The 26,154-nt window shown below is 39.6% G+C and overlaps 2 protein-coding genes and 1 long non-coding RNA gene across 3 annotated transcripts; 1 reads left to right on the top strand and 2 right to left on the bottom strand.

The window, feature by feature from the left end:
• Positions 1 to 5,372: 5,372 nt before the first annotated feature.
• LOC146706645 (uncharacterized) lies at positions 5,373 to 11,178 on the bottom strand. The gene is made up of 3 exons (XM_085464838.1): positions 11,107 to 11,178; positions 8,168 to 8,269; positions 5,373 to 7,565 (listed from the first exon to the last, which is right to left on the bottom strand). Exon 3 carries the CDS (start codon positions 7,557 to 7,559, stop codon positions 6,573 to 6,575), a length of 987 nt encoding a protein of 328 aa, XP_085320964.1. The 5' UTR covers positions 7,560 to 7,565; positions 8,168 to 8,269; positions 11,107 to 11,178; the 3' UTR covers positions 5,373 to 6,572.
• A 3,449-nt stretch (positions 11,179 to 14,627) lies between these two features.
• Positions 14,628 to 19,754, bottom strand: LOC146706644 (uncharacterized). Its single transcript, XM_085464836.1, has 3 exons — positions 19,695 to 19,754; positions 17,288 to 17,394; positions 14,628 to 16,548 (listed from the first exon to the last, which is right to left on the bottom strand). Exon 3 carries the CDS (start codon positions 16,540 to 16,542, stop codon positions 15,598 to 15,600), a length of 945 nt encoding a protein of 314 aa, XP_085320962.1. The 5' UTR covers positions 16,543 to 16,548; positions 17,288 to 17,394; positions 19,695 to 19,754; the 3' UTR covers positions 14,628 to 15,597.
• A 2,926-nt stretch (positions 19,755 to 22,680) lies between these two features.
• On the top strand, positions 22,681 to 25,351 carry LOC146706643 (uncharacterized). The gene is made up of 3 exons (XR_014921589.1): positions 22,681 to 22,755; positions 23,271 to 23,411; positions 23,513 to 25,351. It is a non-coding gene; the product is annotated as an uncharacterized LOC146706643 (long non-coding RNA).
• The last annotated feature ends 803 nt before the right edge of the window (positions 25,352 to 26,154 follow it).

Below are 26,154 nucleotides of genomic sequence, written 5' to 3'. Positions count from 1 at the left end.
GCCCATGTAGAGATTTCATCTTTTCCTTTTTCTTCTGAACAACACTGTCATGGCTACCGGACGGACTCGACAGAGTTCTTTGCAAACAAAAGAAGACAGTTTATTTACAACGGGGAACATCTCAGTGCTATAGATATGTACAGTTAGTTGGGTGGGGGTCCAGGGCTCCAGGGAGAGGGGGGAATCAACATACACGCTTTCTCTTCAGCACAATGACCGCCGCAGCTCCTCCGCACAAACGCCACAACACACCGGAAACTCAGGAAAGGACCGTAACCTGGTCAGGAAGGGGGGGTTCAGGGTAATTAAATCAATGCTATTTAATCATTAAATAGCAACTGAGAGAATCAGCCAGATCCAGCAACAGGTGGTGACAATCACACAGGTGCGTGGGCCAAGAGCAAGAGCCTGTAACGAGCTCCGCCCAGGCAGACAGGAGCGAGGGAGAGAGAGAGAGAAAAACCTGTCGCCAGCTTGAGCCAGCCAGAGAGACACGGGGACCATGACAAGCATACTTTGGGGAATTTTCAAAGAGCACTGAAGTTTGTTGAAAATATCAGACTACATTGAATTACACTGACACACACACATGAACATAAATTTACTTTGTCACTATTTACTAATCTATTTGTATATTTAACCCCCGCTTAAAAGTGCTTTACTCCAAACATTGTGTTGCTCATGGATTTTTGTATAAGTAGATGGGTTCTTTGGCCAGCTGAATGACCATGAACCTAAAAGTATTTCATGTATTTAATTGTAAACATTGTTTTGTCTTTGTTGCTGTTGTGTCATTTTTCCTTTCACATATTTTCCTATAAAAGCAACGCGGTGGTGATGTCAGGAGGATTGGTTATCCACAGGAACACCACACACTTGACCATCAGTTGATCAAAAGGAAGAAGACGTTCAATGAACGCAAAGGTGTGCCAAAGACTCACAGGATTTATCTGTACAGTGAACTTGAGATGACCACCAACACTGGCATACACATTCACAGTGTGTATCAGTGTTGTTGAAGTGTGAAGATGTGGTTCAAGGGTCAATATTTACCAATAATGTTAGGATGCCTGGGTCGTCGACCCAGGGTTTTTGAGTTAATGTTATTATTTATAAATTCTAGTTTTTGGTTTCTTTGAGTTCCGTCTTATGGCTTATGTCTCTGTCTTCTTTAGTTGCTCTGTCTCCCCTATCACCTGCATCCCCTTGTCTAGTTTGCGTCTCTGTGTATCCTTAGTTCCTATATCCCCGTGTTCAGTCAGTGTTTGTGTCTGCCCTGGTCCCACGTCTCTGTTCCCTCTGTAGTGCCTGCATGTGAGTCTATGTTATGTGTTTCCTGTTTTACTTTGAAGGTCTCTGTCTTAGTGTGTTCAGTTTACGCTTCCTTTTGTCTCGTCAGTTCTGATTTGCCCCAGCTGTATTTCCCTCCTGTTATTCATTCCCTGATTACTCCCTCTGTGTATTTAAGCCCTGTGTTTCTCTGTGTCCGTGTCGCGATCTACCGGTTTCCTAGCTGTGTGTTCTGTCATTCCTCCGGTGTAAGTTTATTTTGATTTTTCCAGTTATGTTATATTTGAGTTTAACATTAAAGTTGTTTTGAGTTCACATCTGTCTCCGGAGTCTGCACCTTGGGTCCTATTCCTGCCTGCACACAGCCACACCTAACAAATAACCGTAAACAATGAATTTTAATCAAAGAATCAGATTGTCATAAAACCTTGAGATATTTGTAAGGAGAAAGGATTTCTTCATGTTTTGAGGAAGTGCTGAAGACTGAAGTGACACAACTTTATGAATGACACTGATTGATTTTATTATTTTGATATGATGTTGCATTTATTAATGATGGCTGCTGCTCCTGTCTCTTCCATCAGGTGAAGAATGCTGCTCATGCTCGTCCGGCAGGTCCTGCTTCTCCGGTCGCTTCTCCAGCCGCTCCTGCTCCTCCTTTAGTTCCTGTTGCTCCCGCAGGGACAGGAAAAACGCGTGGGAGCAGCGCCCTCTCGCTAATGCGCGAGAAGGCACCACAACCAGCCACCACTCAATCCAGGACACCTCTCGCACGCGCACTCAGGAACGTATGCGCGAAAAGGGCGCTGCTCCCACGCCATGATATACAATTCAAGCTCATCCTCGCAGGCATACGAGATTACCCACTCGGAGCCCCTCCTGCGCGTGCGAGAGGGTGCCACACCCAGCCACCACTCAATCTGGACCACCTCTCGCATGCACACAAGATTACGCCACCCAGAGTCCCTTTACACGCGCGCGAGAAGGCACCACAACCAGTCACCACTCAATCCGGACCACCTCTCGCACGATGTAATAAATGTGGAAAACCTTTCCTGTTATTTTCCTTAAGACATCTTGGGCTGCTCATCTTTTTGTGAATGTGTTGCTCATTAAATGTGGTTGGTTTAACAAATAATTAAATATTATGTTAATATTTACAATAAAAAGGCTCATATTTTTACTTCATATTCAGTTCTACTCACTGTCACAATTCTGCTAGGTTGCTAAAGTACTCAAAGTTTTCCCAAGTATTATGCTGATGATATTTATAAAGTATAAAATAATAAAGATAAATATAATAATCATGAAAAACTTTTACTTAATTAGAATTTTAAATGTCAGCTTCTTACTTGTAATGTATTATCTTAATGTCATATTAATAATTTTACTGAAGTAACTATATTCTCCTGTCATCTTATTAAGAATGTGCAGTCATGCAGGAATAAACAACAAGGTTGTTGTGTGCTGGGAAAGTACAGCTGGAGTGGTGACGGAAACTGCCAAGAAGGTGTTTATTGTATTCTCTGGACAGAGGAGAGAAGGCAAGGAAACTTGGTGGTGGAAGTAAAGTATTTAAAGGAAGAGGCTGAAAAAGAAGGAAGTAGACAGCACTACTGGGAGACTTGGCAATGAGAGTGATGGCAAAGGAAAATCCTTATAGTGAATGTGATGTGCATGTGAGGTTGGACAGTAAGGAAGGACATGCATCAACCGGCTATGCAGAAAGCCTGAGTCTGAATGGATGTGCAACAGATTAGAGTCATTAAATACAGAGATATGCTAACTGTTCACTTAGTATATTTGTTCAGTTAGTATATAGTGTTGGAAAGAGTACTTTGTCTTTTTACAAAAAAACAGCTAAACATGAGAGGTTTTTGGACAAAGTTTGTGTTCTCTATTCTTTAAGCACCGGTTCGAGCACCATTTAAGCACCGGCACCGTTTCAAAAGTACCGGTTTGGTACTGGTATCGGATAAAACCTAAACGATACCCATCCCTAGTGACACCGTCTTGTTTGTTTGATTTGATTTTATTGATTAGCATTCAAATATCTCAGTGAAGACAGAACAAAGATCTACCGCAAAGCAAGAAAGCATGAGACAAGGCTAATCAAAAGGTATCGGCTGAAGCATTTGCTTATTACGCCAACCCTTTTAACAAAAGATCTTTTTGCATGGAGCTCCTGTACACAGGGCTCGAAGCAAATAATAAATCAAAGCAAAAACAAACAAGAAAAACAAAAAACTTTCCACCTTAGTTAAGTAACTACATCAAAGCAAAAGAATCAAGAGTTGTTGTTTTTTTTTGGGGGGGTTTTTTTTGGTTTTTTTGCTCTTTTCATTCTTGATTTATATATTTTTCTAATACTCTATTTTTAAACATATTTTTAAACAAGGAAAATGAACTACACCTTTTTAAATCGCTGTCATAACTATTCCACAGGTTAACTCCTCTAACAGAAACACATCTCTGCTTTATATTTGTCCTTATCTTGTTTTTTTAAAAGAAATCTGTTCCCCTTAAGTCATATTGACTCTCTCTGACTTTGAACAGCTTCTGAGTACTCGGGCAAAGCAAGTTATTTTGTGCTTTATACATTATCTGTGCCATTTTATATTCAACTAAATCATAAAATTTCAGGGTATTCAGATTAATAAACAAAATGTTAGTTGGTTCTATATAGTTTGATTGGTTTATAATTCTTATAGCTCTTTTTTGTAACTTGAAAATAGGAAGAGTGTTCGTTTTATATGCATTAGCCCATTACCTTCTGTGTTATACATTTCATTATGTTCTTTGTGCTAACTGTTCTGACCTGTTTCCCCATTGTGATGTTTGTGTATTATATGTATAAAGAGATCTAATTTTGCTGGCAGGCAACTGCAATAAATTCTTCAATCCATCAATCAATTAAAGAAAAAGAAAACTATATTTTATTACTTAATTTGCTTAAGTGATATCAGCAAAATCTGCTTTTCTGATATGGAAAGTGAAACTAGTTTTCTTCACCTGCGTTTGTGATGGACACTAAGAGCTCCCTTGAAGACATGATCTGCAGACCTCGCAGGCCCATTTCATGCAGGGACATGAAGAGTTATTTGTTGGTCATAGGGCAGTTTTTGGGAGATACCCTCTTGGTGTCTGATGTGAGACTGTCTGTGTCTGATTGTTAGAGCTATATGTGCATTAGGAGGGGGTAATCAGGAGGGGCTGTTTAAATATAGATTACATCGATAAACTTGGAACATTTAAATGTTGAACTAGTATAAAACTAAGCAGGATACGTCACAGTGCTGCATGCACATTTGTACCTTTAAACTCTTTACAGTGAGTTTGTTTTCCGAAAAGAATGCCTTCACGGAAATGATATTTACCTTCGAGCCTAGAAATACCACCCATTTCTCCTAAATGCAAGCATACAGGAAGCATTCATGTTGGGAAATGTCAAAGAGTTTTAAATGACAAGATTGATTTATGAAAATGACAAGTATATGCATAATTATGCCGTCTGTCTTGTCAGAGTCAAATGTGGTGTAAAGACAAAAACATCCATAGTTTTCTTCATTATTCAGGATATATTACACCAGACACATCAGGCATTTCACTGACAGTTTGGTTCACGTAAAGTTCTCAACAGATAATCAAAAAGAGTATTAACTTTAATAACAAATGTTGAAGCAAAAATAATGTATTCTAGCATCCAGTTCACAACAACCTGTAACTCGCTACTGCAGGTGAGGCAATTCAACAAAACAGGTCGACTTACTGTGCAGGAAGTTTCATTTTAAAAAACTGGTTTGGTCATGTCGTTACCTCTGTCATTAATTTCATTCTTCATGAAACCATGAAACTGGCTGCACATAAAGAAACAGCCTTTTGAGCTGTAGCTGTTTTCTGTAGCCTCCATTCTCTGCTTCTTACTCTGTATTTCTGCTGCTGTCTTTCTGCCACCCTGTTAGCATTTTAACCACTTATGTTGCTGTTATTTTCAGAAGTGACCTTAATTGGATGAGAGGTGAGAGGATGTTCAGCTGAAGTGTTCAGATAAAACAGACAGCTTGAAGCTTTTGAGAACGATATGGAGATTTCTTGATTTATTATAGACTCACCAGCAAAACAAGTTGTAAACTTCATAAAAATAATAAAGCAAAATATATCTAATGGCAAAACAAATGCATCAGAAAAGAAGAGAAGCTACTTCCATCCACTCACTTATTTACAGCGGGTAGCTCCACATATTTGGTTTGGCAGATTTTTGGCAGCAGATGCCATATGTGACAACGGGGTTTATAATCCTCCCAGGCTTTAATAACGAGTCCTTTGCTTGTCTGGCAAACCTGCAAACTATCCTATGGAGCCACCAGAATAAATGCAACAGAAAAACAAACACTACAAATGTAACAAACATTATTATCAAAAAGAAACTATTGTTAATAGTGAAAAATTTAAAACAAAGAGGCTAGGATGTCACCAGTTGGTGAAACCCAGTCACCAAGCATAACTATGCTACACGCTGAAGACCTTCCAGGAGAGACTACAGAAGTGATTTTTTTTTTTTTTCCAAAATCCAAGAAGATATTTTCCCCAAAAAGTCAGTAATCTTTGTTTATTATGAAGTTGCTACTAGTCTTCCTGAATATCTCAAAATACATCATAAAAATACACAAGGTCATATAAAATAATCTTATTAAGCTGTAACCATAGACTGTATATAAACGATGGATGTGGACACCATGATGTCAGTTAGAGCCAGTTAGTATTTGGGCTGCTTCTATATTTGTTTTTTGCAGTCAGATGTGATCACTGGATGATCCAGTGAATGAGAGGGTGGAGGGCACAATAATCACCTCATGCTAGCTAGCTTAATTAGCAAGCTGTGTCCAAAGAGCGTGCAGGTTTTCTGTCATATATCCTGTTCCAATGGTGGATGTTCATTTCAAACATGTCCAAACTTTCAAATGTTGATCTGGGTATGTACAAGTAATCCCTGTAAGTCCAAAGCTCAATTAAACACTCAGTTTCACACAGTTTTTTTTCTATTCTTTGCTGCATAGGATACCAGTGAGAGAGAATAACCATAATATTTTCATGTCAGGCACAGAAGCCCCGGCTGCCAGCTACACAAACTTTGTGTTCACAAGGGCAGCCAACCAGGAAACATGTGGTTGATGTGAAGATGAGCAAGATGGTCCTAAGTTGAGCCTGACTGCACTCTTGAAAGCAGTATCTTAACTGTATTCAATGTAAGAAAATTCCATTAGCAAAACTTTTGTCTTGTTTTAACGTAAAAAAGCATTCTTGACCACATAAGCTGACACAATGGGCGTGTTTTGGGCTGGAAGAGTGATTGGAGCAACAGTTCTGATGCCAGTGACTGACCCCTGAGAAATGGCTTGCATGACAGGTCTGGAGGCTATGTTGTTGGTGACGATAAAGCGGGATGTTGTAGTATTGTAGACAGGCTGTCTCACATAAGGTGTAGGCACCGACATAGGGGACATAACGTAGGTGACAGGCATGGCAGCTGTAGGGTTAGACATTGGTATGGATGTAAATATAGGACCTGTAGGGCTAGAAATAGGTGTAGGAGGAAGCTGAGGATGTTGGGGGTGTGACACTGGAGCAGGCTGAAACATAGGAACTGAAGGACTTGACACTTGTGCAGGCTGAGGCATAGGAACTGTAGGACTTGACACCGGGGCAAAGGGAAGCATAGGAACTGAAGGACTTGACACTTGTGCAGGCTGAGGCATAGGAACTGTAGGACTTGACATCGGGGCAAAGGGAAGCATAGGAACTGTAGGGGGAAACATAGGGGTTGTGAGACTAGTATTAGCCATCATACTGCAAACCTCTTCCTCAGTACTTTGTTTTGAAACAGCTTCATACACCTTTTGCAGCATGGTGGTGTGCTCAATCTGCAGAGCACCAGAAAGGACCTGGAAGTTCTCTGTGAGCCTTTGGTTCACCTCGCTGAACTTTTCCTCAATGCTGCTAGACTTGAAGAAGGTCTTAACAGTCTTGGTTTGAGAGAATTTTGCCATCAGATTCTTTGCAGAGTTCAAGATGACGTAGAGTTCCCTCAGAGCTCCATCGACAGTATCAGAGATTTGGCTTGGATCCCTCTGTCTGATGTTTAAAACCAGTCCTTCAACAGCTTTGACTCTGTCTGCAATCCGACTGCAGTACTCCTTATTGGACTTCATAGTGTCAGCCATCTTTTTGATTTTTTTGGTAAGCGACAAGATACCTTCAGCGTAGTCCATGATCAGCTGCACAGAAAGTAAAACAGTTAACGTGATTGTAGTGGTGCTACGGTGAAGTAAACTCAAACAGACTGAGCTAAACTGAGCTGAACCTGAAATTTTCCAAAAGGATAAAGTTTGTATGTGCACACAACAAAAAGGGTTAAAATCTCATTTCAGCACTCATGATAAGCTGGGATGTGCCTATGTTAAGCCAATTAACGCCATAAACCTTCCAGTCAGACGTATTACGGTGTGTTCAGACTGAAAGTGACTGGAAGGATATGTTTTGTTTTTGCCACTGCAACCCTTTCCCCTTTCACCTTCTTGGAAAAATACAATGTGTGAATACAAAATGGGAACTACCAATACAAATAAAAAACTTTTTTTTTTTTAAAGATTTGATTTCTCTTCAAAGTTGTCTCCTTGTGCACCTCCTCCTCCTCCAGAAATCTTTCAGTTGGACGTATGAAGGTGTGTTCAGACTGAATGTGACAGCTTATATGCAAAGTAACTGGAAGGATATGTGACGTTTTCCACTTTTGTCTGGGAAATCCCCCAAATTTCTTAGAAAAATACAATGTGTGGTCATGAAGTGGGAAACTGCCTATACAAACAAAAAATCCTACCTTTTTAAAATTTGATTTATCTTCAAGGTTGTCCCCTTGTGCACTTCTGCACTCCTAGTCTGCTGTTTTTAGATCCCTCTGTAGAAGTCCAAGCCCAGAAACCTGGTGGATCATAAGAAGATAAGTTATTTATTTCCTAACCGCCCAGAGCTCATGAGCAAAGGCAAAGGTCAGAGTTGGTCAGAGATGGAAATACTTTTTTTCCAGTTTCAACCACAGCAGTCTTTCATTTATTTATTTTGTATGTGTGATATAGGCCACATCTATGTGGAGATGCCACTCATCTGCTGGACTTGTGGGCCAAAATCACATTTTGAGCCCGCCTGTATTCTTTGAAAAAAATTAGTTCTTCAGGACAAAGTGTACACAACGTTTCAAGTTATGGGGTGGTTTTGGCTCAGGTGGTAGAGCAGATCATATACTGATCGGAAGGTTGGTGGTTCGATCTTTGTCTTCCCAGTCTGCATGTCAAGTATCCTTGGGCAAGATACTAACCCCAAATTGCCCTCCGATGCGTTCATCGGAGTGTGAATGTAGATTAGTTTGCACTTGTGTTTAGAAGTGCTTGAATGGGTGAATGAGGCATGTTGTATAGAGTGCTTTGAGCACTCTGGGAGAGTAGAAAAGCGCTATATAAGAATCAGTCCATTTACCATTCAAGCATTCTCTTTCTCTTTTCCTTTAAAACCAACAGTTGTCACTCCACCCTTCTACTATATTCTCGCTTTAATTATTATGAGGAACTGGTAAGTTATCCAAGGTATTCAAAGCTCAACCCTGAGTCTGGTTTTGGAGGCATTCCTGGCATCGTATTAATTCTCTTTTGGGTGTCTTCATATTTTGTTTCACATGTTTTCTTGTATTTGTTCTCGCAGTTTTTCTTGCTCATCAGTTTAATCATCTGTCCTTGTTTTTTGATAACAACTTCGTTTGTACGCCTCCAATGTTTTTGCTTCCTTCGTCACTGTTCTTTATGATTGTCTGCAATGCTGTATACAGTCTTAACTCTTTCCTTGTCGGCTCTCAGTTCATCAGTTTGCTTTTTTACCTGTTTTGTTTTAGCCATTTGTACTTTGTGCAACTCAGGTGTTTTCATATTAGCCATTGAAAGTTCACTTTTTGTTCTTTAAGCGCTTCTGTGTGCTGCATTTGCGCAAACTTTCTGCAAATACTCGACTGCCTTTCGAATACTTTTTAAAGTTCTTGTCTGGCAAATGTGTGTTGAATGTTTTTTTGTTCTCAGATCTCTCTTTAAAGAGATTTTTACCTTCCTGCGGTTGCTTCAGCAAAGTCAGATTATATATTTTTTTGTCATTCTTTGGAGCAAATTGAATTCAACAACTGATGGGATTTTTCCCATCTTATGAACAATCAGCATCACAAGCTTTGATCTCAGACACATCATTTAAGTAGTCTTCACCAGAATCGGCTCTTCGGTCTGTCTGTGAGGACTGCCTTTAAGATAAGGTGGTTTTTTTTAGCATGAAAACCACAACAGCCTCCTGTCAACAGCTTATTTTTCATACTGGGGATAAAACGGTTTTGTTTAGATTAAAAACAGACCCAAACCAGAACCCAAATTTTGAAAAAAGCTAAAACAATAAACCACAGTGTAAGACATCTTATTCCCACAACAACAACATGAGATGTCACAGGAAAATTGGGTGCAGTTTCAGTCATAAATTATATTTTTTACTTTCATTTCAGCAGATTACAGAAGTACGAAACGTTTACTTGCACATCCTTTCATAATTGACCAGCACACCTGTTCTTTGTCTTTAGAATTCAAACAGCACATCTAGAGCTAGAGAGAAATTTCCATCCTGTGCAACAGCATCGTGCATTCAAAAAAAGACTTCAAGGCTTAGTTCAAATGAAAAGTGAAACTATGTTGTGAAAGGTTTGCTGGCCTCATACTGTCAATACGTGATCCATTTTCCCCACTTCATGAGTGGACATAAAGAGAGAATTTGGTGGTAAAAAGACAAACTTCAGAAGACACCTTCTCGATTTGTTTCTGTCTCTGATTGTTTAAGTGGGATTAGGACGGGCCTTTTGGATATAGATGGAAAAACTGAGTCAGTCCTTTAACAGTGTAGAAACTCTACCCGTTTCTTTAAAAAATGCAAGCATTAAGAAAGCATTCATGGCAGGACATGATGAAGAGTTTTAAATTACAAGACTGATTTTATTTTATTTTTTTAATGACAGCTACTCGATTATGCTATTTGCCTTGTCAGGGCCAAGACTGGTGTAAGAGTAAAAGGAATACATTAGCGATTATTGAAGCATTAAAGCTTCAAATCTGTGGAAGAAGATGACACAGTAAATAAAAATGTGAAGAATTTAATGGCAAGTTTTAGAAAATAACAGCTAGAATTGGGACTGTAAAGCTGTATCCACAATCAGATAGTTTAAAACAGGGGTGTCACCTTCAGTTTCACTGGGAAATGAGATTCTCATTGAGGTCCAGGCATGTATGCTTTATTGAAATGCTCCGATTTAATGCAAAATGTGTCTCACGCAGCTTTTTCCTCTCACAGTATTTCCCGTGTAATTCCCTGAAACAGTCAACAAACAGTGAGTCTCTACAGCCTCTGATCTCTGCAAAACTCTGCTTTTTGCTGCTGGGTGTATTAAAACAGAAAAAAAATAAAGACAAAAATATGTTCCCTGAAAAGAAAAATTGTCTCAAGGCAAATACATACACCTTTCTCTTTGCCCATTATAGTCTCATCTCTCAGTCTGCCTAGTGCACTGCCTCAGTACACCCGGCTAGAACCTGGCAGGCCAAAACTGATTAAAAATGGACAATATTAAAGTTACTGAAGGGCAGGATTTAGCTTCTTTAATAAAAATAAATACAATATAAAATCTAATGACATACAGGAGAAGATTAATACCATGCAGAAGATTAAAGATTGTGTTTGGTTCTTTACCGGTCAGTGTGTGTCATCAGCCTTCCTGCTCAGGTGTTGAGGAAAATGAAGCTCAATTTAATTTTTGCAGGTTTTAAAGTGATGTCTCAAACATTTCTGGCATCTGTGTTATGTCCGTCTACAGCGACAAACTTGACTGTAATAAACCTGTTTATCCTGTAAAAACCAACATGCGTAACCTTGTGTTCAGCATTCACAGGTAACGTGAGCAACAGCACTACTGCAAACAAACACAACTTACCAAAGGAGTATGCAGTAAATAGGTTTTGCACTGACTATGAGGTTGAACCATCTGTATTTAAATAATCTCTGCTGGGAGGATGAATTTTATGTGTGCAAGCTGTTAAGTTTGGGAACAGCTGCCACAAACTGTATATAAAAGACAGATCATCATCTAGTGGTTTTAGACACTGTATTAGCAGCCACCTTGTTGGTTTTTTGAATTTGGATGGGGCCATATTTACTTGAAAGGAGATCAAAAAGGTGCTCCATAAAGAAAGGAACAGAAAAAGATCTAGTATGACGCTAACATACTTCAGATATCCAAAATACCAAAGTGCATTACTGCATTACTGCATCACTCATCATGTTTTATGATGTTAGGCTGATATACACAGTAGGAAACACAGGGAGACTTCAAAACACGAGGAACAATGTAACACAGGTCAAAGACACACACACACACACACACACACACACACACACACACACACACACACACACACACACACACAATGACAAGACTGGAGGAACAGAATAGGAATATAAAAGGAGATTAACTAAATACTATATAGACGAGACACACAGAGGCCATAGCCAAACATAACCTAAGAAGCAGGACTTGGAAGGCAAAAGACAAACAGAGAGTGGTGGAGGACATAACAAATGACATCAGGATAAATAGAAACAATACAACCTATATTACAAACAAAACGAAGCTTAAACACAAATGATCCTTATAAACAAAAGGAATGACAAACCCACTAAAAAAACAACAACTATACAATGAAAAGAATGGGGAGAGACCAAGGGCACAAATAAACAGCATGGACAGACGGCAGGGGTACACACACACTCACAAAAAAATACACTTTTATGTGTTTGTTACTTTCCAGAGTTGAACCTCGTGCTGACAAAGGCCTGCAAAGTCAACATGCCAGAGTTCTGTCAGTCCATCCTTAACAAGGGGACACTTGAAAGTGAGCTGGAGGGTCAGGTCATCCCTGCCTCAAACTTAAATACGAGCCACGGCTGACTTTGCTTTTCCAGAGTCCCACCTCACGTCCAAGTTTTTCACTTGGCAATCAGGACCAGTTTTACTGAGCATTTCTTGTTATGTTTCATCTGTCAGGTGTAGGTTATACGTTTACAGCTAAAAATATTGGAGTTGGGGTTATTTTGCTCATTTCCAGGTCTGTATTTTTATTAGTCGAATCTACTATAGTAGCTTTGCATGGATAAGAGCTCAAGATCAACTTTTTTCTTATACTGGGCCTTGATGCAGCTGCTCAGTCCATCACCTAGCTGAGCTGACATGTTTTAGCTCCTCCCCTCTTTAAAGCAACATTCTCATTGGTTGCCCATTATAAACAGAGGGTTAAATAACTAGTTGGGGGGGGGCTTCTGTGCCTGTGGCATTGTGGATATCACTGATACTGTTTCTCTGTGACATCATTAAGATCCCAGAGAAGACAAAAGACAGACAATGAGAGTTTTTTGACCTGAAATTTGACCTTTTGACTTTTGACTGCTGCACATCCGATGTACAGAAGCTCTCCACTTTCACTGTGACGCACACACAAACAGTTTTGAGCACATCAATGATTTATTTAGCTGGTTTGTTCGTCCAGTCACAACATCCTAACGCAGGTTTTCTCTTTCTGTCAGAGCAAACGTGTTTCTGTTCTGTCAGCAGTTTATTTTGAAACTGGAATCAACTGATTTTCATTTGTTCTTGTGTCCAGCAGGAGGCCCCAGAACTGATCTTAGTGTCTAGGTTTTAACTACCACTTGGTTTTGCTAAAACAAGAAGTCTTTATTGTTACATTTTGGATCATTTAGAAAGGAGAAACATGTGACCTCCATTCCCACCTTAAAATATTGTCTCAGATTTCAATAGCCCCTCTATACATCATATATACAGTATATGAAAAAAAAAAAACACACATCTTGATTGCTTAGGTTAGAATCCACTGTGGTGGTGTACAGAAGCAAAGATGGTATACAGATGTCCAAATACTTATACTTACTAACTCCACACTATTTAGAAACAATTACAGTTAATATCCAAACTGAGATGTTATAAGATGTGTGCTTTTTGTGAATCACAGAAAGTATATGTTGATTTGCTTTGACTTTTCAGTCAGGCAACATCGGCGTTTCGAGAACATGGTGTGGGTGTACACTGACGTTTTCGACAGCTGTGAATGACACTGAAAGCTCTTAGCCTCATATCATCACTGACACACCTCATTGTTTTTGCATCATTCACTCTCTGCATGTGCAAACAGGATACCTCCCTCATCTTATAGACGTTTCCTGACTCAACTTTCTATTTCTCTGAAGTTCTTATGCGAAAGAAAAAGAAAGTCCTCTCATCCAGCCTTATGTGATTAAGAAAACAGAGCTTCTCCTTATTTCCTAATAATAAAGCATTTTTATCATTTATTCTTTGATCAGTATATAAATGAGAAATCTAGTTTTACTAGAAAAACTGAATGTTCACATGTCTGAATATTGTGTGTGCGCATGATCCAACTTCAACTTTGGTAGATTAGTGGGTGACAGTGTGAATGTGAGAAGATAACTCAAACCATCAAGCTGCATGATTTGAAAGTAGGGATATTGATGGTTGAACACAGAACCATAATTCCATAATGGTGTCAGTTATTTGTATGTGATTTTGCTGATAGTAAATTATGTTTAACACTGATCAGAATATCTCATTAACTTTTTGACAGCCAGCCAGGTGAGAGCAAAAATACACTGAAATACCAACAAGTCACATTCTACTTGGCCAAGATGTGTCTGTTAAACACAGTGAGTACCAAATGTTTCAGGAAAATGGTCACCAAAATATGTGTTATCCGCCATGCAGTGATTTTTCTAAAGTAGTAATACCTGTGATGTTTGCAAAACATTGCAATGAAAATCTCACAGCTGTAAGTGGTGTGCATAACCATCATGCAGGTACACTGAATGGAGTAAAAGATTACATTTAGCTTCTAAGAGATGGACTTAAAGATAACTGTAAAATCACTCCATGTAGAACAGAGTGCTTAACGTATTTAGACAGTATTTTTATTTATTGCAAAACTTTCTGTCGCTATAAACTTGAATGAATGATTGAATATAGGTTTGATTCATTCTGAAGCCTCAGTGTTAGTGTTTTAGCAAACTGGAATGTTGCTGTTATTTTGGCAGCAGAAGTGACTGTAACTGGATGAGAGGTGAGAGGATGGCCAGCTGAATCCATAAAGTCTTCAGATAAAACGCTCAGACAGCTTGAATTTGATTGGATGAACGTACAAATGATTTATTATAGGTTCACCAGCAAAAGAAGTTGTAAATTACTTAAGAATAATAAAGCAAAATATATCAAACTGAAAAGAAATGCAACAGAAAGCAACAGAAGCTACTTGCACTAGTTTCTTACACGAAACAATTTTCCAAGACTGAAGTTACATTCACTATTTCCCAGTCACCAAGCATAACTATTGTACAGGCTGAAGACGTTTCAGGAGAGATTACAGAAGTGATTCCCCCCAATCTAAGAAGATATTTTCCCAAAACAAAGTACTCACAACTCTTTTTATTATTATCTATTAGCTGCTAGCCTTTCTGGATTTTTTAAAATCATAAAATTGCCTTATTAAGTCGTAACCACAGACTGTATATAAAAGATGTAAAGACACACCATGCTGTCACTTAGAGCATCAATATTTGCATTTTAGCTGCTTGTATATTTGTTTTTTTGCAGTCAGATGTGACCACTTATATATCGCGTTTCGATGGTGGATGCTCATTTTAAACTTTTAAACCAAAGTTTCAAATGATGATCTGGGTAAGTACAAGTAATCTCTGTGAGCACAAAGCTCAGCCTTCATGATGCTTCACATGGTGTTTTTTCTATTCTTTGCTGCATGTGACACCAGTGAGAGGGTATAACCCTAATAAGGTCATGTCGGGCAGAAGTCCCAGCCACCAGCTGCACCAACTTTGTTCACAATGGCAGCCAATCAGGAGAAACACAGACAAATACAAATGAGTGATAATGGGTCCGCTTTAAAGATTAAAATGACCAAATAGTCACAAAACTCAGCATAACTGTGTAGCTGACATCGAAAAGAAGGCTTCGCTCATGATGTGGTTGATGTGAACCCATTGCAAGATGGTCCCAAATTGACCTTGACTGCAGTCTTATGTTTAGTTTCATTCTTAACTGTAAACAAGTTTAACAAACTTCCTTAGAAAAACCTTTGTGGGTTTTTTTTAGTTTAACATAGCTTCTTGACCACATGAGCTGGTGGGTTTTGAGCGAACAGTTCTGAAGACAGGCATGGTGTTCGTGTTGTCAGTGACTGACCCCTGGGAAATGGCTTGAATGACAGGGGTGGAGGCTATGTTGTTGTTAACGATAAAGTGAGATGTTGTAGTATTGTAGAGAGGCTGGGCTGCAAAAGGTGCAGACACTGGCATGGAGGGAAGTATAAGATTTGTAGGGCTAGACACTGGTGTGGGAGGAAGCTGAGGATATAGAGACCCTGACAACGGAGCAGGCTGACTCATAGAAGCTGTAGGACTGGACAATGGAGCAGGTGGAAGTATAAAACCTATAGGACTGGGCACTGGAAGAGGCGGAAGCACAGAAGCTGTAGGACTGGACACAGGTGTGGGAGGAAGCTCAGGATATAGCGGGCGTGACACTGGAGAAGGGGGAAATATAGAAGCTGTGGGACTTGACACTGGAGAAGAGGGAAGCATCAGGGGTGTGAGACTAGTATTAGCCATCATACTGCAAACCTCTTCCTCAGTACTTTGTTTTGAAACAGCTTCATACACCTTTTGCAGCATGGTGGTGTGCTCAATCTGCAGAGCACCAGAAAGGACCTGGAAGTTCTCTGTGAGCCTTTGGTTCACCTCGCTGAACTTTTCTTCAATGTTTCCAGCCTTGAAGAAGGTCTTAACAGACTTGGTTTGTGAGAATTTTGCTATCAGATCCTTGGCAGAATTCAAGATGACGTAGAGTTCCCTCAGAGCTCCATCAACAGTATCAGATATTTGGCTTGGATCACTCTGTGTGATGTTTAAAACCAGCCTTTCCACAGCTTTGACTCTTTCTGTAATCCTTCTGCAGCGCTCCTTATTGGATTTCATAGTGTCAGCCATCTTTTTGATGGTTGTGGTAAGCGACAAGATACCTTCAGCGTAGTCCATGATCAGCTGCACAGAAAGTAAAACAGTTAACATGACTGTAATGGTGCTACGGTGAAGTAAACTCAAACAGACTGAACTAAACTGAGCTGAACCTGATACAAACTTTATCCTTTTGGAAAGTATGTGTGTAAGGGGCTATTAGCCCCGCTATGTAGGGCTGAAGAAGTGCACAGGCTGCCCTGAACGACTAAAGGGTGGTGGGATCTGAGTCCACGACCCCCACCCCAGTACAGTTGACCCCGATACTTACTTCTATAAGAATGGTTTTAGCTGTCTGGCTGCTACAGGCACAGAAGAAGGGCTCCAGGGCCCAAACCTGCGAAACAGCGACTGCCTGGAGTGCACTGTACTGTCGAATATTCTCAATATGTCACTTCCTCTTCGCTTATTCATACAGCCCGCTAAAGGCCCTACATGGCAGTTTTCCACAAGTTATATGTATGTGCCCTCACGTGTGCACACAACAAAAAGGTTTAAAATCTCATGTCAGCTCTCGTGACACTACTAGCAGAGGCATGGCTGTGTCAAGCTAGTTAGGCAAACTAAAGTCATAAATCTTCCAGTCAGACGTATGAAGGTGTGTTCAGACTGAATGTGAGAGATATAATGCAAAGTGACTTAAGGATATATTTTACAATATCTTTGGTAACCTTTTCCAACTTCTCCTGCCCAAGACATTCTTAGAAAAAATAGAATGTGTGGTTACAAAGTGGAAAACTGCCCGTACAAGTAAAAAAAATCATACCTATTTTTTAGACTTGATTTCCCTTCAAGGTGGTCTCTTTGTGCACCTCTGCACTGCTTCCAGTCTGCCTCTTTTAGATCGCTCTGTGGAAGTCCAGGTGCAGCAGCCTGGTGGAAGAGCATCACAGTTATTTCCTTTATTACCACCCAGAGCTCACGAGCAAATGCAAAGGTCAGCTTTAGATAAGGGGGGTCTCGACAATAATAGCAATACAATGCTATAAGTATCCAAGTACTGCATACTTTTATGTATGCATGATATATACTACACTGATGAGGGAGTTCATTTCAATTCAATTCAATTCAATGTACTTTATATTGTGAGGTAAAGACCCTACAGCAGGGGTAGGGAACGTTGGTCCTTGAGAGCCGGTGTCCTGCAGGTTTTAGATCTCACCCTGGGTCACCACACCTGAATCAATTGATTAGTTCGTTACCAGGCCTCTGGAGAACTTCAAGACATGTTGAGGAGGTAGTTTAACATTTAAATCAGCTGTGTTGGATCAAGGACACATCTAACACCTGCAGGACACCGGCTCTCGAGGCCTGGAGTTCCCTACCCCGCCCTACAGTAACATATAGTGGAGCTTCCACTCGGGCCCTTTGTGATTGTCTGCCCCACCCATTCCACACATGTGTATAGAGTCCTGCGTCCTCCTTGTCAGCTGTCAGTTCATCTGTTTGTTTCTTGTGCTCACCTTTTGTTCTTGCACCTGCCTCTGCGTGCTGCATTTCATCATGCTCAGGGGGTTGGATGGGCTTTTCCCCGTCTTGTATACAATCAATTTCATAAGTACTGATCTCAGACATATTCTTTAACTCAAGTATTCACTAGAGCCTTTCATCACTGTGTCTGTGAAGATTACCTTTAAGGCTGTTTTTGCATCATGCAAACAACGAAATCTCGCCTATGAACAGCTGAACACTTTTCATTTTTCAAGTTGTAGATAAAACACAACATTTTTGTCTTTCGTTAAAAGTCAAAACAGACCTAAGTTAAAAAAGCTTAAACAATTATCCACAGTATGAGATGTCTTATGTGTGACGTCAGAAGAACATTTGAAATAAAATAAATTTCCACTGCTTCCATTACAGTTTGCAGATCACAGTGGTTTACTTGTGCAGTATTTTATGACTAACCAGCACCACTATTTGTCTTTAGGATTCAAACAATGTATCAAGAGCTATAAATACGTCTCCATCCTTTGCTAAGGCATGCTGCAGGCTAAACTGGAACCACTGGTGGTTCTGGCTCACAGGATGCACATTTATAATCCCTGTGTTAAAAACAAGTCTTCAACACTTAGTTTCACTTTTCATTTAAACTATTTTTCTTCATTAATGTTTGTGATGGACATCAAAAACTCCCCTTGCACTGGAGGATGTGATCTGCCGGCCTCACACTGCTATTTCATGATCTATTTTCCTACTTCATGTGCCGACATTAAGAGAGGAGTTGGTGGTAAAAAGACAAACTTCAGAAGACACCATCTTGATTTGTTTCGGTTGTTCTTTTGTGCTTTAGGAGCAGAATTATTAGGAGAGGCTGCTTGGATATAGATGATCTGGAAAAACTTTGAATCGATCATTTCAATGTTCAGATAGTGTGAAACTAATTAGGATGAGACACAGTGGTTCACTGTGAGTTTCTTTGTCTAAAAGAAGAATGCCTTGTAGGAAATTGTATTTGCTTTTGGGCGTAGACACTCCACTTGTTTCTCATAAACGTGAGCTTTCATGCCAATGACACGTTCTTAATTATGCTGCTTGCTTTTTCAGAACAGAAACTGGTGTAAAAATAAAGTGATATTGAAAAAAAACCCTCATTTTCTTTCTTATTGCAGTTACTGCAGTACATTATAGACTTTGGAGACATTAGCACTTCAATCTGTGGATGTAGACGGCACAGTAAACAGAAATCTAATGAACTCATTGACAAACTTTAATAAATAACATCCTGCTCCTTTTCACACATGGTTGTTGTGTTTTGTTGACAGAAGATGTGGTTGTTTTGTTTGATTGTAGTACCAAGTGTGAAATAAATAAAAATGAAATGAAATGAAATGAAACAGCTATGACCAGAACAGTAAAACCTGACATTGTTTACACATTCAGTTTCACTGGTAAATGAGATTCTCATCGAGGGCCAGGCATTTGTGCTTTACCGACATGTTCTGATTTAATGTCAAATGTGCATCTCGCACAGCTTTTTCCTCTCGCAGTTGCTCCCATGTAATTCCCTTAAACAGTCAACAAACAGGAGATTTAGCTCAAAGAAACAGCCTGCTTTTAGCTTTGAGATGCAGTAAAGAAGAAAAATAAATAAAATTCTTTAACAAAAGTAAATACAATACAAAATGTAATGTCACACAGGAACACAGGATTAAAGATTGAGTTTGGTTATTTACCAGTCAGTAGATGTCATCAGCCTCCCTGCTCAGGTGTTGAGGAAAATGAAAGTCATTTTCATTCTCGGTTTTAAAGTGATGTCTCTCAAACATCTGTGGCATCTGTGTTATGTCCGTCTACAGCGACACACTTGACTGTAATAAACCTGTTTATCCTGTAAAAACCAACATGCGTAACCTTGTGTTCAGCATTCACAGGTAACGTGAGCAACAGCACTACTGCAAACAAACACAACTTACCAAAGGAGTATGCAGTAAATAGGTTTTGCACTGACTATGAGGTTGAATTATCTGTATTTAAATAATCTCTGCTGGGAGGATGAATTTTATGTGTGCAAGCTGTTAAGTTTGGGAACAGCTGCCACAAACTGTATATAAAAGACAGATCATCATCTAGTGGTTTTAGACACTGTATTAGCAGCCACCTTGTTGGTTTTTTGAATTTGGATGGGGCCATATTTACTTGAAAGGAGATCAAAAAGGTGCTCCATAAAGAAAGGAACAGAAAAAGATCTAGTATGACGCTAACATACTTCAGATATCCAAAATACCAAAGTGCATTACTGCATCACTCATCATGTTTTATGATGTTAGGCTGATATACACAGTAGTAAAATGAAAGTCATTTTCATTCTCGGTTTTAAAGTGATGTCTCTGAAACATCTGTGGTATCTGTGTTTGTCAGTGTACAGCGACAGACTTGACTGTAATAAACCTGTTTATCCTGTAAAAACCTACATGCGTAAACTTGTGTTCAGCATCTAACGCGTTCACGTGAGAGATGTTACTACTGTAAATAACACGGGGCTGGAAACTAGAAGCTGGGAGTCAAATGTTGTGTTTTCATCAGAATGGTGCTTTGGCAATATAACAGAAGTTTAAATTGTCTCGAAGTTTTGACTAACAACACATTCCAACAAAAAAAAAAGAAAAATCTGAACTAAAACTGAAACTTTGAAAAGCTTAAAATAAACCCTGAATAATTTATTTTATTTCCTTTTTTCCTCAGCTAATAAAAGTTTCCTATGGCCATTAGTTGTAATTTTAATATGACTGAACTGCTGCGTTTTGATGTGTTTAATATTTGACTCGTTTTTAGTGATTTTTCAGCAGTGTTGGGCAAGTTACTTTGAAAAAGTAATTAATTATAGTTACTAGTTACTTCTTCAAGAAAGTAACTGAGTTAGTAACTGATATTCTAAAAGTAATTAATTACTTGAAAAGTAACTATTACGTTACTTTAAAAAACGTTTAACCCTCTGGGGCCCATGGTATAATTGGCCATTTTTAACTACTTTTGATTTTCCCTCCACATTTTACTTTGTTTGGTGTCATCCTTTTCAGCACAACCTCACGTGTCTGAATTTACAGTTATGTTTTCATTTTGACATACTGTATTAACACAATTGATCTAAAATCAGACAAAAAACATAAACTCAGAGTAGAAAAAGTTATATTTTTACTGTAACAACCACAAACATGTTTAATGATCATATTTCATAACTTTAAATGCAAATATAAATGTCAATTTTAAAATCCTATGCACAAGTTTTGCAAACAACAAAGTTATTTGTATCCATTTACCTTTTACCTTGATTTTTTTAATAACCATTTCAAACTATTTACAGAACAATCAGCTGTTCTTCAATAAGATGCCACACAAATTATTTGTGCCACTCCAAAAAAATAATTTCTGTCCACTATAAAGGAGAACATCACAGCCTGATACCTGCAGGTCTGACAGCAGCAGGTGTATCACTCCTGTTTCTACCTGGAGACAGCAGTCGCCTCATTGTTCTGACACACAACACAAAACTATCCACAACACTACACACTAACTACACAAGACAACACATTAACTACACACCCCAAACACGCTAAACGTCACAGATTTCTCACATCTCAAAACTCGCTCTCTCTCTTTTTCTGCTCTCTCTCTCTCCGTCACTCCTAAAACTTCCCGTTTTTTTGTTTTTTAATTTTTGCTCATAAGCAGAGAGTGCTCGCCGCGCTGTCTTTAGACAGTAAACGTGACGAAACTATTGAGGAAAAAGCGCCGCGTATATCTTGTTTATCATGACTCTGGTTTTACGTGGCCGATCAATTTATAAACTGGTATAAATCACCTTGTTGCTTTGTCTTTAAGTGGTCATGTGATTGGCTCACCACGACTACTTTATTCTTCCTCAGTCAAACAGCAGCATTCATGCGATTGTTTTGCCCCCTTATGTCCAGCTGTTGTGCTAGACAGTGATCGTGATTACCGTCCGCGGGAGCGCGCAGCTGCTTAAAGCTGTAGCGCCCAGATTACTTACAGCTACTTCCGTGCAACTGATATAAGATGTGGTGAGCTGAACACAGCTTCAACCGTCTGTTTGTTGAAAAATAGTAACAGACCGCATTTTCTTGTTAGTAACTGTAACGGCGTTGTAACGATAGGAATAGTAATTAGTTAGATTACTCGTTATTGAAAAAAGTAACGCCGTTACTTGTAACGCCGTTATTCCCATCACTGCTTGTCGGTGAGGTGTTCCGGGCATGTCTCATGGGGAGGAGGCCCCATGGCAGACCCAGGAAAAGCTGGAGAGCTTATATCTCTCGGCTGGCCTGGGAACAGCTTGGTGTTCCCCTGGAAGAGCTGGTGGAAGCGGTTGGGGAGAAGGAGGCCTGGGCTTCTCTGCTTAGGCTGCTGCCCCTGCAACCCAGCCTCAGATAAGCGAAAGGGGATGGATGGATGATAGAAACTAAACTGAAACTAAACATAAAAATTTGAAACTAAACTGAAACAAGCAAACTCACTCTGGAAACTAAATGAAATTAAACTGAACTAAATAGAAACCAAATAGAAAAACTATAATATCCCTGATTTACAAGGTGGACCTGCTGGTGTGTTTCCACAACATCATCCTGCTGCATAACCTGGGTGAGTTTTAGGGCATGAACTGATCATGCCCAAATGCTTTAGAAAACGTTCCTTCTAAAACGTTCCTATTTTCATTGTTGTCTTTCAGCTTTGGAATCGTCCTGTGGGAAGTCGCAACCCGTAAGAAACCCTTTGAAGGTTTGTATCTGCTGAAAATCAACTTGTATTATCCTGGTATTAAACACTTCAAATAAGGCAGGTGGACTTCATTTTCTTTTGGGAAGACATTTGAACTGTATTCCAAGATGCTTATTCTGCTCTAAAAGCTGATTGAGCTACTATCTTAATGTCTCTGTATTACTGTAAGGGCTTTACTTAAAAATATACAAGGTGAAGGTGATTGCTGTGGTAATTTGGAGCTATATAAATAAAATTTAATTGAATCGAATTGAATAAATAATGGCACGGCATGGTAATGTCTCACAGAGCTGTCACACCTTGGCACATGTGACAGCAGTGGCCCAGGCCTTGATTCATACCTTGGTTCATGTGAAGTTTAATGACTCACATGCATACAGAAGTGAAATGTCTTCGCAAACCAAAATGAAATCCCATCGACTTCATTTTGAGTGCCTAACACTACCATGAACCTGAATCACTGAGAACTTGTGCAGTCAGGCATCCGTACCAAGTTGTCTGTACATGTTTTCCAGGTTTTTCAGATGAAGAAATTTATAGGAAGGTGTTAGAAGAGAAGTGCAAAGAGCCGCTTCCCGATGACTGTCCTGCAGAACTGGGCCAGCTAATAAACGAGTGCCGAGACTTCGATAGCTTCCAGAGGCCTTCAGCTGGAGGTGATAATAATAATAATGACTCCATCAGTATGTTCAGTTATCTTTCTGTGACTGTCGGGGTTCAGTTTACTAAATTTCTAACAATATTTTGTCTTCTGTAGTACTGGTGGATAGACTGCGCAGTGTGGTGGCACAGTTAGAGGACCAATGAAACTCTTCATCTGCCTTTCTGCTGGCCAGGCTCATCCTCAGGGGAGGAAATGCAGCTTTGAATAAAACTGGACTTTAACTTGTGGGCCACTAAATTGTATTTATATTCTACCTTTAGGGTACCTGGGTCGTTGACACAGTGATTTCAGTTTTGTACCTTTTTATTAGTGTTCTCATCTTAGTTTATTTTTGTGAAGATTTTGGTTTTTGTTTTGCATTTCTATTTTTTCCCCAGTTCTTCTTGGTGTGTGTTTATGTGGTTCTCAAGTTTTGGCTTCCTTATTCCCTCTATTCTGTGTCCAGTCAGGCTCTGTGTCTGCCCTGATCCCACGTCTCTGTTCCCTCTGTTGCAGTGCCTGCTTGTGAGTCTGTGTCTGTAAGTTCAGTCTGTGTTTCCTGTTTTACTTTGAAAGTCTGTGTCTCATGTTAATGTGTCTGGTTTTGCTTCCTTTGTCTCGTTAGGCCTGATTTGCCCCAGCTGTGTTTCCTTTCTGTTTCCCATTCCCTGATTGCTCCCTCTGTGTATTTAAGCCCTGTGTTTCTCTTTGTCCGGGTTGCGATCTACCCTCGTTTCATGCTGTGTGTTCCGTCCGTCCGCTCGCTCGAGCTAGCGTAGTGATGGGTAGATGAGGCCTTGTGAAGTGTTTCAGCACATTCCCCAAACTGTATCGATACTGTGTCGACACAGTGTTGCTATTTTGCTCCATACTGACACCTGCTGGACCTTAAATATCATTGCAGGCAACTTACTTGAGACTCACAACAGACACTGATTCAATGACCTAGTCATATTTGTATACACTGTCCATGGAATCATTTTATATCTTTTACATTGCAAATATTGTAGACATCTTTAAATATATTGTGAATCACATTAAGCGAAAATTAAAACGAAAGTATTATGAATGTAATGTTACCCATTTAAATGTAATTGACTCTTCAGAAAATTGACTATTCAGAAAAATAAGTTTATCCAATGTTCTTGCATTCAGTCTATTGCGTTTTTTGGACACCATCTCCCTAGCTTTGGAAAAACACGCTCACAGGGCACAGATAAAGCTGGGGTACACAAAAACTGTAAAGCCAGGTGGAAAAGGTTCAGATAAGATGTCCTCCTAGTCCCCCAGTACGTTAAAGGATCCTCTGATCTTGGAATGTTCCTCTCCAACATTCTCCACAATACTAAGGGGTTGGCTGTCCTTTATAATAAAATTCAGGACTGCCTGGTCAAAAACAGTCTTCCTAGATGCTTGATTTCAAAATAATAAAACACATATTTAAAAAAAATATATATATGATGATAATGCTGCTCAATGTCTATATAGGACAACCTGTGTTCATTCTCGGTGTGTTTGTCTCCTCATTTTCATGTTTGGCTCTGTAATGCCTAAACATTGAGGAGGTGCTTTTGTTTGTGTAAGAAGCTCCGCAGAACAGATGCGACATTTAACCTGCATAAAATGAAGTAAATATTTTACACTGCAGGTCACATTGCTGTTTTTCCTGTTCTGATAGATTACACTGAAACAAAGACAGACAAACAGTTACCTTATTTGCAGTTAAAAGATCAAAATGACCCCACACAGCAGAAACATTTCTTTTTCTTTCGGGCTCCGTTTTTTTATGGAGAGATATGTTGTTGTTGTTTTTTACCCTTGCGAGAGTAATTTTGTGGGGTTTTTTGTTGGCGACTCATTCCGTTGGCAGATGCGGATGCGGTACCTTTTAAACACATTTTGGCGAGTTGGCAATGAGCGATACAGCAGCTGTATCGATCACGTGACTTTTTCTTAAAGTGACGCCCGCACCGATACAGGTTTGCTCTGTGAGCTTGATACAAGCGTCGGCGTGTCAGTGTTGCTAGACCCATCACTAGGTTATTGTTATTTTCAGTTTAGTATTTGTATTGTATATGTATATGTATAGACACATTCGTTAACCGTTTATTAATAGGACCTTTGAGCTCAACGGTAATTAATTAGTAGTGGAAATAATTTCTGGTAGTGTAACAGTGTTTATGTGGTATTATTCCACTTGCCACAAATATCAGTGTAATGGGGAAACAGCGCCCCCCCTCTCGGTGTGGCTGGCTGCAGTAATCGCTGCCAGTCTGCCGTAGCTATACGAGAGGTGAGTTGTATTGTTCCGCACACAATATAGCTAAGTAGTACAGACACATAAAACATGTTTGATTAGCTGACGAGCACCGAGTGTAATAAGTGCTTAGTGGACACATGTCCAACACCAGTTTTATGTACTTTTCATTTGTTTATTAATGTGTGAAACTGTATGCTAAAGCGGAATGCTAATGAGATGTTCTGCCGTAGTGTGCTGTGCGGAGTGGTGTGTGGCGAGCCTGTGCACTGATAATACACCGTTGTTTCCATTCAGGTACATCATTTGTTGTTGCTGTTATTTTATTGTATATTAGAAATTGTAATATTGCTGCAGTAATCGCTGCCAGTCTGCCGTAGCCATACGAGAGTGTGCTGTGCGGAGTGGTGTATGGCGAGCCTGTGCACTGATAATACACCGTTGTTTCCATTTAGGAAATAAAGTGGCAACGATCAATCAGAGACTCCTTGTCTTTTTA

The sequence above is a fragment of the Copadichromis virginalis genome, linkage group LG7 (assembly GCF_057382275.1).
Source record: "Copadichromis virginalis isolate Kocher_CV1m ecotype Utaka linkage group LG7, C_Virginalis_male_GT1.1, whole genome shotgun sequence".
Taxonomy (NCBI): Eukaryota; Metazoa; Chordata; class Actinopteri; order Cichliformes; family Cichlidae; genus Copadichromis; species Copadichromis virginalis.
Note: the sequence above shows the minus strand (reverse complement) of the source record. Positions and strands in the feature narration are given on the sequence as shown.